Here is a 21,661-nt window from a genome sequence, read left to right as displayed (position 1 = left end):
AAAATTTTTAAGTGGAATTTGCTTTGAACACTTTGCACTCAACGTTTTTCCCACCCAGGCGAAGTCCTCGGCTCCGGCACGAAATCCGAAAGCCACGCCACTCTTCTGCAGATAACCTTGCAAATGAAATGACCTACATCACGGAAACGGAAGATGTATTTTACACGTACAAGGGCTCTCTGGCCCCCCAAGACAGCGATTCTGAAGTTTCTCAGAACCGAAGCCCGCACCAAGAGTAAGAAACTTGTGTTGTTTTATTTCTGGGTATTTGCTTTTTGGCTGTTGCGGAATTTGCTCAGGTCCAGGTTGCCATTTGAGAGGAACCAAGAGCTGGTGCCTGCAGCCAGCTCCCACAGGTGCCTTCTGCCAGGATAAGAACATAAATCAGACTCTACCTTTTCACCCGGAAGACGGTCTGTGTGCCTGGGGTCTAGAGCTTCTACTTCTTTTTGTCCATGACAAAGACTTTCTACTCACTAAGTACTTGTTAGTCTCTTGAATTAGTCTCCTCTCCAGCTCACAAGCAAAGCCCAGTTTAATCATTCCCTATTCTAGAGGTACAGACCCTAGGGCCATGCTAACTCTGATTTCTCTAGATTATTAAAGTTTTACCATCACATGATTTCAAATCATTGGAAATATGCTTGCTTCTAAAAGCCTTCTCCGAACAACAGGGTTCTGAGGGGTTTTGTTTTCAATTAATAGTTAGTATAAAGAAACAAACATGTTAGAACATCTCTAATTTTCTTTGACAAATTTTTTGTTAAATTTTTATGTCCTACCTCCCCCACCCCGCTTTTTTAATGTGACAGAGTTCCCTCATAGCTCAAGGACAGAAAAAATGTCTGTCCTGAAAGACTGGTTGAGTGCTTTTGTTATTCAATAAGATATATTTAACCCATTTGTTTCCCTTTTTGCCTTGGTTACCAGGGAGTTCAGAACTGCACATTAGGCTCAATTGTATTCACTTCCCTCAGCCCAGATTTCTTGTATAGGACCTTCTCTTCCTCCTTTGCCTTTGTTATATGGGTCTTTTTTTTCTTATTTTAGTGGATTCACAGTTACATATCTGTACATTTTGGGGTAAACTCGCAAATCATTTTTTTAAGTAGGTAAGACATAGATTATAAATTAGGTTAAAGCATGATAGTAAAGGATCAACTGTTAGGAAATCAACCATAGTCATTGGGTATCTATTCTGTTAAGCCCCATACTATGTCTAAAATATAGTAAGATAATGGCCCCCCTAACAGCTGAGGATTAGCAAGCAGGCACATCAGTTAATCTATAAATTTTTTACCACTGTAGCTATTAGGCTGAAAGCATCAAATGCACCCTGATTGTACTCCAGGCATTTGCAGGTGAATTGCAAATCTCCTTCCCATTTATGTGTGAGGCTGCTACCTCTCCTCTGTCCTTGCCCACAGCAAACATGGTTTCCAGTTTATCTGTGTTCTTAACACCTCTGGTTAAATAATCCCTGTGGTCATTCTTTCCTTGTGACCTGAGCTTGGATGATGCTTTTGCTAAATGGTTGCTATCTCTTGTTCCAACTTGCAGCCTGCTGCCCCTTTGTCAGGGTTACAGTGGATGATTGTGAGTTCCTTTGTGTGACTTTGTAGCTTTTCAAACCACAAGCACATCTAGAAATACAAAGCAGGAGTGCAGGCATGCGTGACTAGAGCCGTTTTGAGTCTGCAGTGGGGGCTCTGCGGCTTTGGCAAAAGGAGAAAACGGTTTAGGGAAGCGTTGGAGGGCTCTGGGAAGCCCACTCACACCTGCCGCGTCAGAGCTTCCTGTGGTGGTTTGCAGTCCCATCACAGAATTGTACAGCATCTAAACCTTCCCTGTCCAGTACAGCAGCCACCAGCCCCAGGTGTCTATTGAGATTTAAATTAATTAAAATAATAAAAATGTAAGCATTCAGTTCCTCAGTCACATGAGCCTCATTTGAATTGCTTGACAGCCACACAGGAGTGGTGGCCTCCATCTTGGACAGCACAGATACAGCCCATTCCCATCACTGCAGAAAGTGTTGTCAGCAGCACTCATCTAGACTAACACGTTTATTCCATCATTCATTTAAAGGGTGAACCCGTAGAATATCTACAAGTGAAAAGTACATTTTTCACACAGAATTCATGTGGGAGTAGGTTTGGAATCATCACCTTGCTTGCAGTCTGGGCACTCCACACCACTCACCCAGCTGCTCATCTGTGGCATGGGGCAGGTGGGTAGCCTCTGAGTGCCCTCACAGCCCAGCACCCTCTGTCTCTTTATGCAATCAGTGCCAGGTGGGGAGGGATGCATTCTGTCCAATGACATGCAGACGCTTTAGAGGGCTTGCATTCATTCCCAAGTCCAGCGGCACACTTTATACATCCTTGGCTGGTCATTGAGGGGAACACCGGAGCAAATCAGAGAAGTTGTTTCAGGAGCCTCCAGGCCAGCTGGGCAAATAGCACATTATCAGCCTATGCTGCCACACTCCAGGGCTCTGTCACTTTGGTGAAAGGAAAAGGGGGGCTTAGGGAACAGTACGTGTCCTGCATCAGATTTTCCTCCTGTGGTCTGCAGTCCCATCACAGAGCATCTAGACCTTCATAGTCCAATACAGCAGCCACCAGCTCCATAGGACTATTTACATTCCAGTTCATTAAAATTAAATAAGATTTAAAATTCACTCCTTCAAGCAGTGTTTGATGTAAGTGATTTCTGGCCCTGCTTGTTCCTATACATTGCACAATGAGTCTTCTTGAAACCCCTCCTTGAGGCCTTGTAAAATGTGTCATCTTGGGGCTCTTTTTATCTTGCAGCTAAATGTTAAGAATAGCAAATAACAGTGGTTCAAAGGCAGGCTTCCTTGCGGGGTTTTGCCAGGTGCACTGACAATAGACATGTCAGGGGGTCAAGTTAGTGACTGTGCTCTGCAAGTGGGATGAACAGCCAGAAAAGCAGCCCCCGCCACCTCTGTTAGGTGGGAGACCTCTTCCTGCCGGTGGGAAGCCACTTTGTGCTGGGTCTTCAGAGGAGGCTGGCCCTCCTGAGGGTCTGGGGACCCCCATTGCTCCAGGTAAGAAGCACAGACTGGTCTGTACCTGGTGAGAGAAACAAAGAAAAAAAAAACCTGTTGGTTAGTTTCTGTGAGTATTTGCAAAATGTTTACAAAATATTTGACATGTTTTATACAGCAGATTTGTGTTAAGAGGCAAAAAGAAGCATTCTGTCAGAGAAATCGGATGAATAATATCACAGACAGTGAGGAGGGTTCCTTTTAAGAAGAAGAATTAAGTGCGATGTTCTGTACTCGTTTAAAAAAGAAGAAAGAGAGAAAGAAAAAGAGCGGTTAGATTTGGCTGTAAACCCAGAGTGGCGCAGCTCAGGCTGCCTGAGTGCCATCTTAGCGGATGAGTCACTTGCTGGTTTGTTCCGTATTTATAGCAGCACAGCAAAGTTTATGATTATAGTTATGAATCCTTGGCAGTTTGCTTTGTGCCCAAGTAGGCTGCACTCTTTTGTTGCTCCCAAGGTTCTATCAGCCATTGTGTGTTCCTTTCCCTGCTTCCGAATAAAGACCAAATTCTGCAGAGAAGTAAGTTTCTTTCATGGCAGAAATGAAAAAGCTACCACTCTCCACCCAGATAAAAGGGAGAGAATGTTCCCTGAAGAAAGAGACATGCAGAACAGAAACAGGGGGAAACACATTGCAGAGCAGTTTAGAGTTGTATTAGAAAAACTTTCCAGTTGCTATTTTATCACAGTTGTCTTGATGGGTCACCAGCATGACACCCTCCGAGTGGATGGGGCTTCATGCCTGCATAACTTCTTTGCTGTTTGCCTCTTTCCTTAGAGCCTGCCTTCTTCCATGGGATTTGGGGTAGCCATTGCCTTTTATTTCAAAAATTCTGTGCTGGTCAGGCATAGTGGCTCATACCTATAATCCCAGTACTTTCGGAGGCCATGCTGGTCAGATTGCTTGATCCCAGGAGTTCAAAACCAGCCTGGGCAACATGGCAAAACCCCATTTCTACAAAAAAAATGCAAAAATTAGGCGGGCACGATGTTGTCTGCGTGTTGTCCTGGCTGCTCGGGAGGTTGAGATGAGAGAATCACTTGAGCCCAGGAGGTCGAGGCTGCAGTGAGCTGTGGTCGCACCCCTGCACTCCAGGCTGGGCATTGGAGTGAGACCCTGTCTCAAAAAAAAAAGAAACGAAGAAACAAAAAACAAAAAACTTCTGTTCATTGGAAGGAACCTAGGGGATCCCCTTCTTCAGCTTTGGCGGCAGTGTAGGAATTCCCCCAGGCCTGAGCGCCCTGCCAGCAATGGAGAGTCCCCTACAGTGCAGCTGTGTGCTCTGTTGTTAGACAGCCCAGGTGCCCACTGTTCTTCCCAAGCTGTGCTGGAAGCCTCCTTGACGCTGACCCAGCATCAAGGTTCCTGCCTTGAACTCTCAGGACAACACAGATGGTGTCTGTTCCCAGTTCCACCTGCCAGCCTTGGTTACTGTTCCTTAAGATAGACAGTTCCAATGTAGTCACTTTCCACCCATCACCCTCATAACCACCATTCTCCAAGTGCAAATGAGCCTTCTAGAGGGTGGCACCAGATCTGAATGTGGAGGAAGGATCTGCATACCATTCTACATGTCCCCCTCGGAGGACACCAGGCAGGGACAGGGTTTTGTTCAGAGTGTGTCCCTTTTCCTTGAACCTTGCCTTCTTGTTTGAGTCCACTTGCGTGTGGATGTCTCTCAAATACCTGAAACCCAATATGATCCAATCTCAGCTCCTCATGTTGGTGTCCAGCCCATGGCTGTTCCTGTGTCTTGGTAAGGGGGGGCCATTGTTTCAGTACTACCCAGTTTGCACCTATTTGAAACATCAGTCGTCCCTCACTCCTCCTTTTCTTTCACTGTCCCTATGCCATTTCTCATCGTGTTGATTCTCCCTCCCAGACATCTCTTACATTTGACTCCTCCGCCATCCCCACTGCACTGCCCCCATGCGGCCACCATCGTCTCTTGCACAGTCTAGCTCAGTCATATCGAAACCGTTCCCCTGTCTTTGGTGTCACCTCCTTCCACACCATGCTTCACAAGAATAGCAAATTTATCATTCTGAAATACACATCCAAGAATGTCACTTCCTGCTTAAATACCTTTTCTCTGCTTTTTCAGCATTTCCTGCCTTTACCTGTGCTACTGCTTTTGTTTGTTATTATCAGTGTTTTGCCAGAATGCCCTTTTTCCCACTTGACTACCTGTTCAAACTCCTATTAATTCATCTTTCAAACTCAAGCTCAAGTGCACCTGCTCCAGGAAGCCTCTCCTGGCCTTACACAGTACCCTAGACATCTGAGCATCTCCACTGTAACATGATAATATTATTACTTGGTTAATTGTATTTCTTCTCCTTTGGACAATGAATTCTTTGAGGGCAGGGATAGTGCCCTATTCACCTCTCCTTCCTTAAAACCTGACATGGTTATTTGGCATTTAATAGACATTCAGTGACTATTTGGATGGATGGATGCATGGATGGATGGATGGATGGATGGATGGATGGACCGACGGACGGACGGACGGACAAATGGTTAGATGAAACTAGATGGGGCCCCGAGATACAAACTCCTAAGTTTTCACAATGGGATGCCCCCTCTGCCACTTCCACATCATGTGTCCATATCACATGAGCAACATCACACCATATTTATCTGTACCCCAAGAACTCAAACATATTTACTTTGACAAGTTTGGTAACTGTCACCTGTGAGCAGGACTCTGTGGTAGGTGCCCCTGCAGGGCATCTGTCAATGAGAAATTCTCCTCAGATAATTCAGGGATGAATTGACTGAGGTTTAGCAAGTGCTTTCTTGCCAGTGAGGTGTCTGATATCTATAGGGGAAGCCTAGACAGATTCATGATCTGTTGTTCCAGCAGGAAAGAGACTGTGAGCTCAGAAAGCACCATACCTGAACCATATCCCCTCTGCCACTTTGATCTTGTGCCCTTGGCATTTATTACAGCCCCATATGAGCTGTTTCCTGTGGTGACTGTCTCCATGTCATAAAAATGTGTATTGGAAGACAGTCTTCTGTTACTCAAGGACCCTTATTTAAGGAGCCATGTGGGAAATTTCTCCAGGAATTTTATTCAGAAGAAACTGTGCCCTCTGGGTGAACTGGTATGAGTTCCTCTAGCACCGTGCTATTCCAGCTGTGGCCACAGGCCAGCAGCTGCAGCACCTGAGAGCTGGTCGGAATGCAGAATCTCAGACCCACACAGGCCTGCCGAATCATACTCTGCATTTAGCAGGACCCCAGCTGATTCCTGTGCACAGCACATTCTCAGAAGCTCTGATCTTGCAGATGATGAGAACCATTTAACTCGCCTTCACTTTGCACCTGAGCTTCCAGATTCCTGAGTAAATTCCTTGCTCTTTTAGAGTAACTCACCCAATCACCTCGGGTGATCCTCTTGGTACCTTGCCAAGAGGCTTTATTCTTCATTCACTCAGCATTTCAGTTGAGTACTCCCTGTGTGCCTGGTCCTGTGTTCCGAGTACTAGGAGAGGAACAGAAAGAGCACTAGGGTCTCCTGACCTTGAGAAGCTCCCAAAACAGCCCCTGTTCCATCACACCGCAATTTGAGAGCAGGACTTTGCCCCCTTTCACAGGCGGGGGGGGCGGGGAGGTCTTTAATTTTCTAGGGTTTAGGGAGAGCTTCATGCGGGAGTGTCTCTTTCATGGGAGTGTTTCTTTCTGATGCCTGCTGCCTTTACAGTTCGGAAGCATGTGTTTTCTGGAGGGTGAATACTTGTTTGTCTGCCTGATGGTCAGTCTGTGTCTCACATTTCTCTGTCTCTGCCCCTTTCTCCCTAAGAACCAGGATGTGGTCAGTCCCACACTGGCTCTTCCGTGGTGTCTTCCCCGTCCTGCCTCAGGGACAAACCTCTTCTGCTCCTTCCTCCCCCTAGTCATTGGCTCCATCCCACCCTCACCATCTTCTTGCGTCCCTCATCCTGCCCCTTTCTTCACTCCACTTGTGGAATTCATGGGGCAGCTCCCCTGCGCTCCTCAGCCGCACTGCATTCTGCCCAGCGATGGAGGAGGCGCTAGGGCTTTGGTGCCTTCACCCCTGGCCACCCTGTGCTGTGGCCAGCTGCCACTTACTCATTGCATCTCCTCATTTGATGTCCTCTTCCTCGTCTGTCTGTCCATCTTGCACACTGAACAGAATATCACCGCGCCCTACAGAGCACCTGTGTACACAGTTGAGCAGGCCAAAAATCAGCCATTTGTTGAAATAAATGACTAAGAGTAACCCCTCCAACCCTGCTTAGAAAATAAGTTAGGGCAGGCCGGGCACAGTGGCTCATGCCTGTAATCCCAGCACTTTGGGAGGCCGAGGCGGGCAGATCACAAGGTCAAGAGATCGAGACCATCCTGACTAACATGGTGAAACCCCATCTCTACTAAAAATACAAAAAAAAAAAAAAAATTAGCCAGGCGTGGTGGCAGGTGCCTGTAGTCCCAGCTACATGGGAGGCTGAGGCAGGAGAATGGTGTGAACCTGGCAGGTAGAGCTTGAGTTGCAATGAGCTGAGACTGTGCCACTGCACTCCAGCCTGGGCGACAGGGCGAGACTGTCTCAAAAAAAAAAAAAAAAATAGGTTAGGGCATAAAATGACTTGGAATATAGTATTAGTACTAGCAGCAATAGTAATAGTAGTAGTACTGTTGTCATTTAGTACCATGGGCTAGTTTAGACAGACCATTGAGTTTTAAATCAAAAAAGAGAAGTAGGGCTGGGGATGGTGGCTCACACCTGTAATCCCAGTGCTTAAGGAGGCCAGTGCAGGAGGATTGCTTGAGACCATGAGTTCTAGACCAGCCTAGGCAGCATAGTGAGACCCTGTGTCTACAAAAAATTTTTAAAAGGCCGGGCAGGGTGGCTCACACCTGTAATCCCAGCACTTTGGGAGGCCGAGGCAAGTGGATCACCAGGTCAAGAGATCGAGACCATCTTGGCCAACATGGTGAAACCCTGTCTCTACTAAAAATATAAAAAATTAGCCGGGTGTGGTGGCAGGCACCTGTAGTCCCAGTTACTCAGGAGGCTGAGGTTGGAGAATCATTTGAACCCGGGAGGCGGAGGTTGCAGTGAGCCGAGATTGCACCACTGCATTCTAGCCTGGCAACGGAGTGAGACTCCGTCTCAAAAAAAAAATAATAATTAAAATTAGTTGGACATGGCGAATGCCTGTGGTCCCAGCTACTCAAGAGACCAAGATAGGAAGATCTCTTGAGTCAGGAAATCGAGGCTGCAGTGAGCTGTGGTCACGTAACGTCACTCCAGCCTGGGCAACAGAGCTTTATCCTATCTCAAAACAAAAAAAAATGGAATTGGGGGGGTGTGGGGAGGGAGAGAGAGGGAGACAGAGGTAGAGACAGAGACAGAGACAGACAGAACAAGAACTGGAAATACCATTTTAACTTGTTTTGTAACTGCCAAGCAGTTGCCCTTTCTGCCACTGGGTGATGCTCTTGTAAACAGTGAAACCTAGCAAAGATGCCGTATTTGGGGGGAATTTTGTAAAGCTTCCTTTTACGTAAGTGAAAGTCATGCTTTTTCAATCTGAAAACTTGTGTACAACTTCAATTCTAAAATATTGTCTCTCTGAAATGCCTTCCCATCCATAACACCCTACCCCCAACCAGCCACTTGGACACCATAAGGCCAGACTCTTGTCCTACTGTATAGCTGTGTTTCTCCATTGGTCTGTCACTGAATATTTTATTCAAATAGATTGTGATTATGAATCATTCTGTGTGACTATGATACAGATTTTATATTTAAATTAGGCTCATTTAAAGTCACTAGGAGAAAGAGAAGCACCAATTTCATAAAAAATCCATGGATAAGGGCTTGAAATGAAGGTCAAGAAAGAGGCAGTAGCAGCTGTCTTTTGTCTGGGTTTCGCTGAATGACTTGGTCTCTGCGCTTCTCTCCTCACTTCACTTTGGATGAGGTTAGGGTGGGGCAGAGTCTTAGAATATAGGAGAGCCCCATAGTCATCAGCTCTGTAAGGTGTCTGTGCTGGGCCTGTGGCTCCGGAAGGGGCTGGTGTGGGTGATGCAGAGACTCAAGGGTCCTGTCCTGTACAGTGACAGCAGGGATGGTTAATCCCTGTCACTCTGAGGGGTTAGAAATGAGGGTCTTGGGAGTGGGCTCTGCATGGTCTGGAGAGGGAAGAAAGGCTCAGGATACACATCAGTCAGGTTTCTGTCTGCTAAGCCGGGGGAAAGCCATGTGACCCTGGGCAAGTTACTCAGCCTCTCCTGACCTCAGCTTCTTCATCTGTGAACTGGGAGTTAGAACAAATGACCACAAAGTTCTGTTCAGTTTTCATCATCTGTAACTCTCTAAGACAGCGCTGTCCAGTAGGACTTCCTGCCGTGGTGAAATGTTCTCTGACTGCACTGTCTCATACAGGAGCCACTGGCCGCATGTGGCTAGTGCGCACGTGAAGTATGGCTGGTTTCTTGTCTTAATTTATTTAAATATAAGTAGCCACATGTAACTAGTGGCTACCATACTAGACAGTGCAGCTCCACGATACAGAAGAAACTATATTCAATAGAGGAAAATGTAACAAGATCTCAGCGTGGCAGTTCATGGATGTCACAGGCAAATCATGCCAACTAGGAATAATATTAATTCTCCTGAACGCACAACAACAACAGTCCTGTTTCCTTTGAGGAGGCAAGAGTCCTATGAAGCAGAACCATCCGCAGAAATGAGACAGAAGGAAAACAGCTTTCAGAATGGATGGGCTGTGCATCTGCATGAGCTTGCCTGGCAGAGCCTGGTTCAGTAATGAAACCACCAGAGTAGCTGGACACATTTCCCTGTCACCCTTCTAAAGCAGCAGGGAAGGGAGCAAAGTTTTCAGCAGTTTCCAGATCCACCCTGCCTCCTATCCCTTTTCCCCAAAACCATGTGACAGTGTCTAGGCCAGATGCGGGCAAGGGTGGTCAGTGGGCCCTGGGTGTACTCAAATCCCGCTGACAACCTATGCAGCTGAGGTTCCAGGGAAACATACAGCCCCCAGCTGCCAGGCCCCTACAGTCAGTAGTGTTTGCTCTAATAAAATATTAACCCAGTTATTAATATCTCCTCCTTCCCCATGATGAAGGAGTTTATCCGAGAACAATCCGGCACAAAGCTACCTGACCCAGAAGTCATCCAGTTCTGTGTCTCCATCTTCAAATGCTCCAGGCTCCTGCTCACCTGACGGCGTTGATCAGCAGCTCTTAGATGACTTCCACAGGGTGACCAAAGGGGGCTCCACCGAGGACGCCAGCCAGTACTACTGTGACAAGGTGAGCGAGCGCAGGCAGCCAGGTGATCCACCCACCCAGGGCTTCCCGGCCCCTTGTGGGCAGCTGAGTAGCTCTGACTAAATGAAAATATCTTATCACCAACTGCTGGAGAGATGTGATGTAAATGACCACTTTCAAACGTTTTCCAGAATGATAATGGTGACGGCTACTTAGTCTTGATCCGTATCACACCAGATGAAGATGGAAAATTTGGATTTAATCTTAAGGTATGTTGTGTATTTATAAAGGAAGTTTTGTGCTGGGAAGCAATCTTTCAATGAGTTTTTAATTTGCATTACAAATGTGCTGCATTCCTGAGCTACATAAGGAAATTGGTTCAACCCTCAGAATTGAGAGTTGGGGAGTTTTTTTGTTTTTGTTTGGTTTGAGATTTGGGGTTTTTTTGTTTTTTTTTTTAAACTCACTTTATCGCCCAAACCTAAAGTGCAGTGGCACGATCGCAGCTCACTGCAGCGCCGACCTCCCCAGGCTCAGGTGATCCTCCCACCTCAGCTGGGACTATAGGGATGCACCACCATACCCAGCTAATTTTTTTCATATTTTTTGTAGAGATGGGGTTTCACCATGTTGTCCAAGCTGGTCTCAAACTCCTGGCAATCTACTCACTTTGGCCTCCCAAAGTGCCGGGATTACAGGCATGAACCACCGCGCCCAGCCTAGAATTGAGAGGTTTTTTTTAATGTGGCCTTAACAGCTGCCGAAGGCCAAGTGCCTGCTCTGTGCCTGGCATTGGCTATCCACTAGATTCATAGCACCTTCTTAAGTTCTGATAACAAGTGGTAAGGTCAGTATTTTTAAACCCATTTTGCAAATGAATACTGAGGTTCCCAGAAATGAGGGCACACAGTTGGCAAACAGATCTACCCACTTCAGGAATGCTATTAAGAGAACCCCTCAGCATTGCTAAAGCTGATAAGAGAAAAACAATTCAAGTTCAACCTGCAGGGCCACCACTCTCCTCCAGGCACCTTTAAGCAGGATCTGCAAACTAAACCCACAGGCCAAATCCCATCTGTTTCTGTAACTAGTTTTTTTGGTAACAGCCACAGACATTTGTTTACTGGTGGGTTAATGACTGCAGAGTTGAGCAGTTGAATCAGAGCCCTTACTCCCACAAAGCCTCTCTGGCCCTTTACAGAAAACGTTTACTCACCCCTACTCTAGGACAAAGTGAGGGCAGGTGGTCGCCTACCCCCCAGCTGTCATCGTGCACAGCCTCATCTGCCCCAGCAGCTGTGTTGAGGACCAGCGCTCACAGGCCAGATGCGCTCACAGGGTGTGCCCCTTTCCCAGGCCTCGCTCGCCTCTGCTGAAAGCCCCTATATATATATATATATTTTATACTTTAAGTTCTAGGGTACATGTGCACAACATGCAGGTTTGTTCTAGCAGCACTCGAAGACATGCTGTGGAGTCCCTCTCCTGGGGGCGTCTGCGTTTTTAAGGAGGAGCTTCTCTCTGAGTGTATCTGTTAGTTCATGGTCTGTGGGGATGGCAGAGGGAGGCTTCTGAACAGAGTCCTGGTCAGCCCGCTGGATCCAGAGGGGTCAGGAATTTGTTCCACATTTCTGAAATGACGTGTGATTCGAATCAGTCATAGTGAAGTTTGAAGCCTCCCTGTACCAAAGACTCACATTTATTGGTACCTCCATGTTGTTGATGCTGTGAGCTACTCGTTTTTTTGTTTGTTTGTTTAACTTAAAAAACTTTTTTTTTGTTTTTATTTTAAAATGTTTACAGGGAGGAGTGGATCAAAAGATGCCTCTTGTGGTATCAAGGATAAACCCAGAGTCACCTGTAAGTAAATACATTCCATGTTATTCCTCGTGTTTGTTTGTTTCCCCCTAATTCTAACAGGTTTCTGTTTCTGAGTCCTGTTTCTTTTTTTGCCAGAGCAAAGAATGTGCTTAGATATACATCACCATGTTTTCTAGAACCTTGCGACTCAGTGTGGTCTTTGAAGCCATAGCACCCGTGTTACCTGGGACCTCATTAGAAATGCAGAATCTCTGGCCTCAGCTTAGGCCTGCTGAACCGGAATCTGCATTTTTAACAAGAGCCTTGAGTGGTTAGTGTGCATTCAATTTTGAGAAGTCCTTTTCAAGAGAAGGAAACTTAGGCAGTCTGCTGTTCTGCTCACTCTAAGTGGGCACGTGGGCCCTGTGCCTCTTCTCACCATCTTTCCACCAGTGCCCCTTTTGTCATCTGTGTAGGCCTCCTAAGAAGAGCATTTGCTTTGTTTTTCTTTCAAATTTATTTTATTGTTTTTAGGCCAGGCATAGTGGCTCATACCTGTAATCCCAGCACTTTGGGAGGCCGAGGAGGGTGAATCACTTGAGGCCAGGAGTTTGAGACCAACCTGCCTGGCCAACAGGGTGAAACCCCGTCTCTACAAAAAATACAAAAATTATCTGGGCGTGGTGGCGCACAGGTGTGATCCCAGCTACTCAGGAGGCTGAGGCAGGAGAATTCCTTGAACCCAGGAGGCAGAGGTTGCAGTGAGCTGAGATCACGCCGCTGCACTCCAGCCTGAGCGACAGAGTGAGACACTGTCTCAAAAATAAAATAAAATAAATTTATTTTATTGTTTTTAAAATAATATTAAGTAATTTTTTCCTTTAATTTTTTTATTGTGCATACTCAAGGTGTACAACATGATGTCTTGTTATACATATAGTACTGCAGTCAAACAAATTAACATGTTCATCACTTTCCATAGTTAACCTTTTTTTTCTTTTTTAAGAGACACGGTCTTGTTCTTGCTCTGTCACCCAGGCTGGAATGCAGTGGTATGATCACTGCAGCCTCAAACTAGGCTCAAGCGATCCTCCTGCCTCAGCCTCCCAAGTCGCTGAGACCACAGGTGTGTCCCACCTCACCTGGCTCCATAGTTACCTTTTAATCATCTGCTTTTTTAAAGCGGTAGGAGTCACTGTGCCTCCTTACAGTGAACCATGTTGGGATTTTACTCTGAGGTAGTCCTTAAGCTCTTGTCATTTAACTTTTGTTACTGTTTACAGTTTCTGTAAATTCAGAAGGCTTTCTTTCCTGTGCTGTTCAATTCATTGCTTCTCTCCATAATGGTTTTTGCCTCTGTTGTGAAGCTTACAAAAGCTTTCACCTTTGCAAGACAGATAAATACTCACCTCTAGCTGGCAAATCATTTCCTAACAGTACATCTAGGAAACAAAAGGCTGGAAATGGTATAGTTATATTATAATAAGTGAAGGTTGACTACCATGGAGAAATGGCTTCAGCAGTTTTTATATCCTTATTCTGAAATGTTTCATAACTTATATTCTGAGCAGTACTTCTTTATATCTTACAACCATCTACCATGTCTACATAGCAGTGGATGCATTATAAAAATAATGACAGTACTACCCAAGGGAGAGAAGGCAAACTTGATCATGGTCCCAGGTGTCTGGGAGCAGAGCGAGTCAGCGTTCTTCCCCCAAGGACTGTGTTATGGTAACAGGAGAAACTCGCTTTTCCCCACCACCCAGGCGGACACCTGCATTCCTAAGCTGAACGAAGGGGATCAAATCGTGTTAATCAACGGCCGGGACATCTCAGAACACACGCATGACCAAGTGGTGATGTTCATCAAAGCCAGCCGGGAGTCCCACTCACGGGAGCTGGCCCTGGTGATCAGGAGGAGAGGTAATGGCCACCTGGGGGGAGGAGCCATAGGGACGCTGTCCTAGCCAAGCCACGCCTGCTCCAGCCCTTTACCTGCTCTTGAAAATGTTGAGTTTGTAGCCAACATTTGAAAATCAAGAATCTTCAGGTAATAACCCAATGTTTGACTTCTCACTTGAAAAATGTGAAGATCTGCCCCCAGGAGGCCTGTCCCCATGTGGCCAGTCTTCTGGGGGGAGGCAGCACCCCCACAGCCCCTTTATACAGGACATGAGCCCCCAGCTCCCAATTCCTCCCAGGCCCAGTGCAGCCCATGTCACGCACTCTCTAAGTGGCATGACTCTGCAGATATTTGCATTTTCAGCCCCTTCTTAAAGGATCGGGTGATATTTTATTCGTGCATGTTTGATTTTGTCCGGGAGGCAGTGAGGAGAGCAGGGTCTGACTGTCTCGGGTGATTCCTCACTCTGCCTCTGCGGGCTGGGGGACCTTGCAGGGGTTACATAACCAGTCTGTGGTTCAGCTGGCTCAGGTGTGGAGGAGGACAGCAGTGGTCCTGACTTCACAGGGTTGCTGTGAAGATTAAATGGCACTTGGGGCCGGGCACAGTGGCTCACACCTGTAATCCCAGCACTTTGGAAGGCCGAGGTGGGTGTATCACTTGAGGTCAGGAGTTCAAGACCAGCTTGACCAACATGGTAAAACCTCATCTCTACTAAAAATACAATAGCCAGGCGTGGTGCCATGTGGGTATAGTCCCAGCTACTCAGGAGGCTGAGGCAGGAGAATCACTTGAACCCAGGAAGTGGATGTTGCAGTGAGCTAAGACTGTGCCACTACACTCCAGCCTGGGTGACAGAGCGAGACTCCATCTCAATCAATCAATCAATCAATGGCACTTAGACTGGAAAGTACCTGCATTGCTGCCTGATGGGAGCAGAGGTTTGAAGGACAGCCTCTACTGAGCATCACACTGTTGTCTTTATAGTTGTTGTTATAAAATAATACGTCAAGTTCCTTGAACACCGTGCACAGCTGTAAAATACTGAAAGTAAATGAAGGTTGTGTCTGCAAAGCCCTGCGTCTCTGCCTGCCTCACACATTTGGCTGACACTCCATAGTGCTGTGCTCCTGCCTCGGCTCTGCTCCCACTACAACTCTCAGTCCAGAGCCACCAGGACCAGCTCTGACCCCACCTCCTCCGTGAGGCCTTACCGGATCTCTCCGGATCCCCACCTGTGCAAGGTTGGGAGTTGTGGGGGGGTGGTCCTAGCTTTGCTTTCACCTGTATTGAATTTAACATGAAGGGAAAACGTGCACTAAAGAGGTAAGGCTGAAGCACAGAAGAGATGCTAGGACTACGATATTTACGTGGGAGCCTCCCACATAGAAACGGCCCTGAGTTAGGGATTGAGCTCTCAGGAATGATGGTGTCACAGGGAAAGCTTGGGACCTCACCCTCATGCCTGAGGAAATGCCCATTTTAGGGAAGTAAATGAAAAAACCTGAGAAAGAAAGGGGAGTCGGGATGGGTAGAAGAATAACCCGGTCAGAAAGAGCAAGCAGAGACAATATGCTTTTTTAAATAACATTCTTTCTCTTTTCTTTACCTTTGACAAAAGCCTCTGAGTGCTAAACACCATTATTTAAAACTAACCAGGAAGATTAGTATGTCATTTTATGTAATTAACACATATTGAATCATTCACCTAGAAGTAGTATCTTTGGTGAAAATGATTACCATGTAGCTTAATCATTTAATACGATGTTTTGAACCATCCGCATTCAGGTGTCATAGGTGTGATTTGTTTGAGGGAGACTGATAAACCTGAGTGTTGCTACACAAGTCAGATGCACTGTCTTGTACGTTACAGCTGTCCGCTCATTTGCTGACTTCAAGTCTGAAGATGAACTGAACCAGCTTTTCCCCGAAGCCATTTTCCCCATGTGTCCGGAGGGTGGGGACACTTTGGAGGGATCCATGGCACAGCTAAAGAAGGGCCTCGAAAGCGGGACGGTGCTGATCCAGTTTGAGGTAAGACCCTCTGGAGGCTGAATCCCACTGCCATGTCGCCTATTGGGCTGCCCCTGCCTCTGAGCAGTGGAGGAAATGAGGCAGAGACACAAGCCCTCGTTTCCTTGGTCAAGATGGTTGTGTGTTTCACAAACCAAAAACAGTCAACTGAGTCTCTGAGGACTGACAGGGCGAGGCCTGTGCTTGTCGTGGATAACAGGGCACAGCAGGCAGCCCCCTTCTCAGGCTCGGAGCAGCAAGCAGGGATCAGGGTGGCCACCCTCGCTGAACTCTGTCTCACCCTCTTATTCTAGTAACATTTGGTAGTCATGGAGAAACATGCCAGAAACTGAGGAGGAGGGACTCTGAGTGTATTTAACTGCCAACACAAAAGCTCAAAACTCCCAGCGGTGGAAGGCAGTGGAGAGGTGGCTGTGGGTGAAGGAACCAGCTCTCTGACCACCCCCAGCCATGCGCTGGAATTTGGAGCAATTAGTGTTATCCCATGAGGGCATAGTGTCTCGCCCTCCCAAGTTGCCCAGAACCCTATAAACACAAGTAAGAAACCAAACTCAAACCCCCATCTTCCCCAGGGGAACCTATGATTCATAGGATTCAGGCTGTTGACAAAGGTACACACAGACATTTTTTATAAAACAAAAGGGAACCAAAGGAAACTCAGCTTTTAAGCCAGTTTTACTGATCACTAACAGAATTAAAATAGAATGTGTTCATCTTCCAAATTTATTTTCTTATTTTTATTTTTTAAATATGTTGTTGTCATTGTTTAAAATAGAGACAGGGTCTCACTATGTTGCCCAGGCCAGTCATGAACTCCTGGACCCAAGCCGTCCTCCCGCCTCGGCCTTCCAAAACGCTGAAATTACAGGTGTGAGCCACCACACCCAGCCCATCTCCCAAATTTATTTAAAAGAAGAAGAAAACAGAGTAATTCCTGTAATAAAAGAAATAACACTGAAAAGCATAAAATAGGTCAACAAAAGAAAATAGATCATCATTAGAAATAACAACAGTCTGGGTTCATAAATTCAGGAAGAGAGTCTCACATGGGACTCAAGAACAGAAATCAACAATGCATTATTAATTAGAAAACCACATAAAGGAAAAAGAAGCAAAACTCGGACATTTGTGAAATGTGTGTGACTGCAGAGTAATTCAGGAAGGCATGAGTAATAGGAATGTTGAAAATGAAGGAATGCAAAGCAGAGAGCTTTGAGTGAAAGATTGATTTTATGATGCATGCGAAAACACATTAAAGCAATGTGCATTGAACAGCAGTAGAAAGCGAAAATCCACAAGCCAAAAAGTAAAGGTGACTGACTTCCCCCCCAAAACAATCAACAGGGAATTAATTAATTAATATATTTATTTATTTAGAGACAGGGCCTCTGTCACCCAGGTTGGAGTGCAGTGGTGCCATCTTGGCTCACTTCAGCCTCTACCTCCCAAGCTCAAGTGATCCTCCCACCTCAGCCTCCCGAGTAGCTGGGACTACAGGCATGCACCACTACTCCTGGCTAATTTGTTTTTTATTATTCTTTTGTAGAGATGCAGTTTTGCCATGTTGCCCAGGCTGGTCTCAAACTCCTGGGCTGAAGCAAGCCACCTGCCTCAGCCCCCCAAAGTGCTAGGATTACAGGCATGAGCCACTGCACCCAGCCATTTAAAATTTTTAATTAATCATCTTGACACAATATAAAACAAAAATTATGTACCTTATGCAAATGAAGTCTGGATAAAAGGGTAGTAACTATAATTACTTGAGTAGAACTAATAGATACATTACTGAGTATTCTACAAAGGGAAATAGCCCTTTTTTTCAGTGGCCTACAGGAGGCTGTTCACACTTTTGGTTAAAAAGAAGAAAATGTAGGCTGGTTGCAGTGGCTCACGCCTATAATCCCAGCACTTAAGGAGGCCGAGGCGAGTGGATCTCCTGAGGTCAGGAGTTCAAGACCAGCCTGGCCAACATGGTGAAACCCTGTCTCTATTAAAAATACAAAAATCAGCCGGGCGGGGTGGCAGGCATCTGTAATCCTAGCTACTTGGGAGGCTGAGGCAGGGGAATCACTTGAACCCAGGAGGTGGAGGTTGCGGTGAGACAAGATCAGCCTAGGTGACAGAGCAAGACTCCATCTCACAAAAAAAAAAAAAAGGAAATGTAGAGGTTATCTTCTCTGGCCTTGCCTTTCAAAAAAGTTCACATTTTGAGCAGTAAAACTCATTCATATTTTTACACACTCCAAAATCGAAACAAGGAAGAACTTAAGAGCCAGTCACAGTGCATATCGGTTTTTTGGTATTAGAGAGGACAGGAAAGGCAGTGAGAAGTCGTTTGTTTGTTGATTTAGCGAGTGTGTCTTGGGTATTTCCCCTGGATGAGGAACCTGATGAGGGAAGGAGAGGGGAGTTTCTGGCCCCAAGGAGTTTACAGTCTAATTTTAGTGTATTTTAGGAGATACATCATGTGTCCCAGAAACAGCTGAAGACCAAGACAGGGTAAGATGTTATTATACAGAATGTATGTTCTGCAGCAACTGGAGGTGAGGGGACTCCAGGAGATCCCTGGAGTGAGATGTGTGGGATTAATAAAGGGGTGATTAGGATTAAGTGTGTGGGGGGAGCATATTCCAGGAAAATCTCAGCCCAAATGCAGACAAAGCTCATGGGGTATCAGGTAGCATAAAGAGACAGGTCTACCTGAGTGGACAGCGCAGTGCAGATCCTGGGCAATGCCTCTAGGTGACCACCGTCCTTCAGCCCCGCGAGAACTGGTTCCAGTTTATCAGATAGTCCACAAGGAGGCGCTGTGGGCTCTCACTGAGGAAAAGCCAAAGGCTGGTGTTTTCGGTGTTCGTGAAACCTCCTTCACGCAGGTGGCTCCAATTCGAGGTGTGTTTTACATATGGGAATCCCATAGGTGATTTCCCTTGAAAAATGTTCAACTTTTTTAAAAGTTTTCAAAGGCATTAGAGATAAATACCCACCCTGTCCCCTACCTGTGTTTCTCAGAGGGTGACCCTCCGACCACTTGTATGGAGATCACCTGGGGAGTTTATTAAATCAAGGCCCCGCCCACAGCTACTGGATTGGCAGCACCAGGATGGGACCTAGATACTGATACTTTTAACAAGATCAGCAGCTGTTTTGATGCACACGCTGTTCCAGAGGAGAGGAGGTGAAGACCCAACCGGAACCACTGCTGTGCATCCGAGGCTTTGTCTTTGGAGGGTATGGTGGGATGATAGCATAAGAAACGGAGAACGTATACATTTTAGGGTTGCGTTTTAGTGTGTACACGTTTCCTTCATTTTTGTCTATACAGTTCCTCAAGTAGGATATTTAAGTAGGAAACCCTTGTTTTTAATAAAATCATTTGCAGAATTCCAAAATACAGAACAGATGAAAGCAGGTCTGCTCTGTGACCTGTGATGGAGCCAGTAGGGTCCTCAAAGCCCAGCCTCTTCAGTCTTCCTTCACTGGCCCCCAGGGAGCCCTAGGCTAAACAGACCGTCATGTGAAAACCACTGTTACAGGTGCGAGAATGGTGTCTTACAGAGCAGCCAGAGGAGAGGCATAGAAAAGGAAACCAGATAAAATGGGAAACTAGTAGGAAAGGGAAGCTTTCATGAGCACTTACTATGTGCCACAGGCTTTAAAGGATATCACCTTAGGTAATTCTTACAAGAGCCCTATATAGATGCTGTCATTATCCCAGTTGTAGGCATGAGGGAACACAGTCTTGGACAGGTTAAGTGACCTCTTCCAGGTCTCACAGTAAATGTCAAAGGCTGATTGGAACCCAGGCTGGCCAACTCAAGAGGTGGTTCTTAGCCACTCTGAAATAACCTTTGAAAACTACAAAATGCTGTTGGTGTGTGAGAGTTGTTATTAGAATAATAGAACATCTGAGCTAGAAAATATCTGAGAGGCTGTCTCCCTACACGGAGCCAGACAGATTTTAAATCCTGGCTCTACCCTCACTTCCTGTGTGGCCTTAGGCATGTCCCCTAACCTCTCTGTGGCCTCTGTTTGCCTGTATATAAAATGGGTATCTTGTGAGTTCATTTAAGAGTTAGATGAGATAAATACTTAATGTGTTGTCTGGTATGTGGTCAAAGTGCCGTAAAAAGTAATAGCTGTTATTATTTATAAATAAAGGGAGGCACCAAGAGTCTGTAGAACATGCCCAATGTCTGCCTAAGAGGTGGTCACAGGCCGGACATGAGGGCTCATGCCTCTAATCCCAGTACTTTGGGAGGTCAAAACAGGGGGATCACTTGAGGCCAGGAGTTTGAGACCAACCTGGGCAACATAACAAGACCTCGTCTCTACTAAACATAAAAAAATTAGCCAGCCATGGTGGCACACACCTGTGGTCCCAGCTACTTGGGAGGCTGAGGTGAGAGGATCACTTGAGCCTGGGAAGTTGAGGCTGCAGTGAGCCGTGTTGGCTCCAATGCACTCCAGCCAGGATAAGAGCTAAAAAAAAAAAAAAAAAAGGTAACTGTTGTGCTGGGTTTGGAGCTCTGGGTTGTCTAGTCCTGGTGTTCCGGTTCTCTACCTCCTCCAGTGTGGCTGGCAGGTGGGCGTCCTGGCTGATGGGGGTGTACACTGGACAGGAGTAGGAAGAGGAAGGGGCTGTTCCCCAGCAGGGCCCACCGCAGGTGTCCACGCCACCCACTCCATGGCACGGAAGACCTGCCCTTGGGTAGCCTTAATTCCCTTCTGCGAGAGCTGGTTTCTATCAGCGCTTGCTTTGGAGCATTTTTTTTTTTTTTCATAAAGGGAATTCCCCAGTCCCTCCTGTGGCTTTCAGTAAACAATCACAAGTGTGTTCCAGAAAGCATTTGGTCCCAGCTGTCATAAAATCACACTTAATAATTAGCATTTCTAGAGCACTTTGGAACCTAGCAAGCGTGGTGCACATATGTTGTCTCTGTTAACTCTCACAACAGTACTGTGAAATCGATATGGCCAGCATGATGAGGATCACCCTTTCACAGATGGAGAAAACGAAAATCAGAGAGGCTGAGGGACTTGCCCAGTGGCACACAACTAGTCAGAGATAGAGCCACAATTAGAATATATGTTAAATATCTAGGCTAGGCATAGTTGCCCATGCCTGTAATACCAACACTTTGGGAGGCTGAGGCAGGACGATTGCTCTAGCCTCGGAGGTTGAGGCTTCAGTGAGCCATGGTCATACCACCGTACTCCAGCCTGGGCTGCAACAGAGCAAGACCTTGTCTCAAAAAAATAAATAAAATTTTAACTTATTGTTGGCAACTCGCCATTGCTGAGTGTACCCAGCCCTCACCCTATCCTCCAACATTAGCCATTCCCTTTGGTAGCCACACTGTATGACCTACATCAATGGGAGCAGTTTGGTGGTATTTTTGATTGGCCCCAAACTGCCTAAATACTCTTTGTGTAGCCAAGGTAGGGTGTTCCTCTTTCTCTTACGTAAAGGAGCAGAATTGGGGTTCACACTGACCCCAAAATTACCACTTCCAGGAAGCTCTTGTTTTTGTTTGTTCCTAAGAAAAGCTTGGAGATTAATCTACATGTTCCCTGAG

General features: G+C 46.3%; 1 protein-coding gene across 6 annotated transcripts in view; it reads left to right on the top strand.

Annotated features, from left to right (window-relative positions):
* PTPN3 (protein tyrosine phosphatase non-receptor type 3) overlaps positions 1 to 21,661 on the top strand; it is a 120,097-nt gene that overhangs the window by 77,519 nt on the left and 20,917 nt on the right. For all 6 annotated transcript variants that reach the window (XM_019033544.4, XM_004048422.5, XM_019033543.4 and 3 more), the window contains 6 exons: positions 59 to 235; positions 10,198 to 10,384; positions 10,534 to 10,611; positions 12,146 to 12,202; positions 13,912 to 14,068; positions 15,922 to 16,082. In XM_019033544.4, the coding sequence (XP_018889089.1) occupies positions 59 to 235; positions 10,198 to 10,384; positions 10,534 to 10,611; positions 12,146 to 12,202; positions 13,912 to 14,068; positions 15,922 to 16,082 (817 nt within the window). The remainder of the gene's footprint in view (positions 1 to 58; positions 236 to 10,197; positions 10,385 to 10,533; positions 10,612 to 12,145; positions 12,203 to 13,911; positions 14,069 to 15,921; positions 16,083 to 21,661) is intronic.

The sequence above is a fragment of the Gorilla gorilla genome, chromosome 13, assembly GCF_029281585.2.
Source record: "Gorilla gorilla gorilla isolate KB3781 chromosome 13, NHGRI_mGorGor1-v2.1_pri, whole genome shotgun sequence".
Lineage (NCBI taxonomy): Eukaryota > Metazoa > Chordata > Mammalia > Primates > Hominidae > Gorilla > Gorilla gorilla.
Note: the sequence above shows the minus strand (reverse complement) of the source record. Positions and strands in the feature narration are given on the sequence as shown.